The 3,066-nt window shown below is 39.5% G+C and overlaps 1 protein-coding gene across 1 annotated transcript in view; it reads left to right on the top strand.

Annotated features, from left to right (window-relative positions):
- The window catches only part of ANXA2 (annexin A2), a 58,346-nt gene that overhangs the window by 47,174 nt on the left and 8,106 nt on the right, over positions 1-3,066 (top strand). Inside the window, exons 12-13 of the mRNA XM_025199467.1 lie at positions 826-948; positions 2,341-2,345. Of these exons, the coding sequence (XP_025055252.1) occupies positions 826-948; positions 2,341-2,345 (128 nt within the window). The remainder of the gene's footprint in view (positions 1-825; positions 949-2,340; positions 2,346-3,066) is intronic.

The following is a 3,066-nucleotide window of genomic DNA, read 5'->3' as shown; positions in this document are numbered from 1 at the left end:
AGGGAAAGAACTGGTAAGCAAGCATGAGCAAAACCTCGAAGAGTCTAAAGGCAGCTAGTGCTGAGCTCTTTGAACTGATAGTAAACATTAGGGTTTTCAGACATATGCAAGTTAAATTGGTTTAATGAAACACTATCAAATAGCTCATGACTGAGATTTGATCAGTCTAATTGTTACAAACCCTGGGTGAAGAATGCCCTCATTCTAAATGAAAAAAACAAAATCCTGCCTTGACATACAGGTGGTATCAGCATGTTGGTGTGATGGCACCAAACACCAAATCCTCCCAAAACAAAGTTTCCTTGGGGAGAAAATGAGGGAATGAAATGCATGGGGCAGAGGTTAACCATATTGTTATAAATTATCATAGCACCCTCGGACCCACAGTTGTGGACCAGGATCATCCCTGCTTAAAGTGTTTGCATTTTAATTAGCTTAATACATTAGTAGAAGGTAGTCAAACACCGCTTTTGCAGATGTTTTAAGAATTTCTATGGAGTAGAATACAGAGCCACACAGAGAAAACAGTACACATTTCCACTAAAAATACTGGGAACACAATGCTAGTTTATTAAGAGGTAAATGCAAGGGAGACATTTTTGTTTCTGCTGTACTGGAAAATACACAATAATATATCAGCCAAATAGAGGACAGTATAGTGAAGAAGATTTTCAGAGGGATTATCAAATACAGCAGTGAGGAAAGAAGTAATCTATTTTGACTTTTAACTACTTGGCAGTAGATTAGTCTCCCTTCTTACACTTCTATGGCTGTCCTGTTTTTTCACTTCAGCAGCTACAGTTTTAAATGTAAATCTGTTTGTAGGGCAAAGGAACCCGTGACAAGGTCCTGATCAGGATTATGGTGTCCCGCAGTGAGGTTGATATGCTGAAAGTTAAGAGTGAATTCAAGAGGAAATATGGAAAATCCCTCTATTATTTCATCCAGGTGAGTAAAAAGACCTCTTGTTTTAATCACTGTATGGGATTTTCAAAAGCTCTCAGCATTGATCTAATTGCACTCATTGAAGTCGGTGTTAATTTTGTCATCGGCTTCATTGGGAGCAGTTAGGACAATGCCAGGTACTTTTGAAAATCTCACCCTAAACTTTTAACTAGACTACAATCTGTGAGGAATAGGCAGTGAAATTATATGCAAGCTTTAGACTGTGCAAATTGTTTGTAGCTGGCTGATATGTTCATGGAGAAAGCTCTTCCCAAAAGCAAAGGGAAAATAAACACCAATGAACTTGAGACAGGACTGGCCAAAGAGGAAGAGATCATGCAAGCAGCTGCTGTCAACTCCCATTCATGCTACAGAACCCTAGATTCTAGGCTGCCCTGTCTGAAGTTGGTCTAGCTCTGGGACCAGAATAATCCTGTCTCTGGCCCATGAGGGGACATGGAAGATATGTCTCAAGCTTTTTTCTTCTTTAAAAATACTGGATGAAGAGCAAGGGCTTTCCAATTCTAGGTGTTGATTCTAACCTGCCTCTCCTAATCATGTAAATTTTGGGCCCCATCCAAACTAACATGCCCCATTTATCACCATGTGAGCGGTTCTTCATCCTGTCATATCCCATCCAGCATTTGTTTTGCATGGGTGAGTGCAGGGGAATGAAACAAGCTAAAATCAAAACCTTCAGCTTATCTGGCCCACATAACAACTCTGGAAAAAGATGTCAGATTTGGGCTTAGTCTCTTTTTAACGTGTTTCCTACATTGTCTAACAGGAAAGAGTTAGGTGTAATACTCCTGAATTGATAGTGCATTTTCCTAAATTATTCCCAGGAGCTTTATAGTTTGTGTCTCTGACCCCAGAAAACAGCTAGTCCTGGTGTGGGGCATAACACTGAAATAAGTATGAGTGCTAGCTTCTGAGGCTACAAATCTACACTTCATAGCAGGTGCATAATAGCTTTTGGCAGTAACTTTCCCAGATGGGAAGCTCTGTGTCAGCAGCTGTGGAAAGAGTTTGGGCCAGATGCCCCCTTCCTGGTAATTGTTCAAGAGTGTTCAATTTTCACAGCATCTTTGGAAGAGATGTGGCAGTGGCTGACATCTTATTCTAAGTTTACATGCAAGTTGAATTTCCCTGCACCACTTTGCCTCAGTGTGAGAGAGCATTAGAAAATATAGTCCATTAGGAAATAAATATAAATTTCTACTGAATCATTGCAGATAAAGCTTTTATCTACCATTAACATATTAGAAGTGTTAACATCCTCTTATAGCTATGGATATTCTGGCTAAAAGGTTCAACATCATGGGAGCCTGGTGTGTAGGTCACCATTAGATAAGCCAACCCAACAATAGGGCCATGATCATTATTAGACAGTGCCAAGACTGTAAGACTTTGTTGGCTGTGCAACAAACTTACTATTGGGTGACTTTGGGTAAGTCAGTTGATTTGTTTGTGCCTCCATCCCTATCCATAAAATGGGGTAGTGATATTGATTGTCTTGTCAGTTTAAACCAAGAACTTTTACTACATGCATATACTGCCCCAATCTTGTTTTGAATCCAAGTAATATTGTATTTGTGGAAGGAGCAGAGTTGTAAAATTCCAAATCAGTTGACTTTTAGGTAGCGTGTTGAAACTGGGTTGTGTTTTGCTTTGGTTAATTGAAACAAATTAGAGAGGGTGCAGCAGAGGATTGGTGAATAAATCTTTCCATCTCCAGCTCCCTGGTACAAATATACCCAGATTGGCAGTGACTGAGAGAGCTAACTGATAGATGGTAACCAGGGGGGAAGAACTAACCTTGTTCTTCTATTTTCTGCTGTTTACTTATTAGTTTTGAACCAGAGTTCCCATTTTGTTCCTCCTTTTACACTGCATGTCAAAAACCATACAGTAATTTTTGCTTACAAATGGCTTCCTACTTTCTACAGCTTGTGGAGATTTTAGTATTAATATATTGGAGGAGACTGTGTGGTTAACTGCTTCAGCTTTGTACTTTTCTTTGTCCCAGAAATACAGAATTTAGTGCACTCATTCTGCTGCCTTGTGTGTGTCTTTCAGAGTATACCTTACATTTTTCTTCCGTTACTTTACAGCAAGACA

Source organism: Alligator sinensis, unplaced genomic scaffold (genome assembly GCF_000455745.1).
Source record: "Alligator sinensis unplaced genomic scaffold, ASM45574v1 scaffold458_1, whole genome shotgun sequence".
NCBI classification, from domain to species: Eukaryota; Metazoa; Chordata; order Crocodylia; family Alligatoridae; genus Alligator; species Alligator sinensis.
This window is presented reverse-complemented; position numbering and strand designations above follow the sequence as displayed.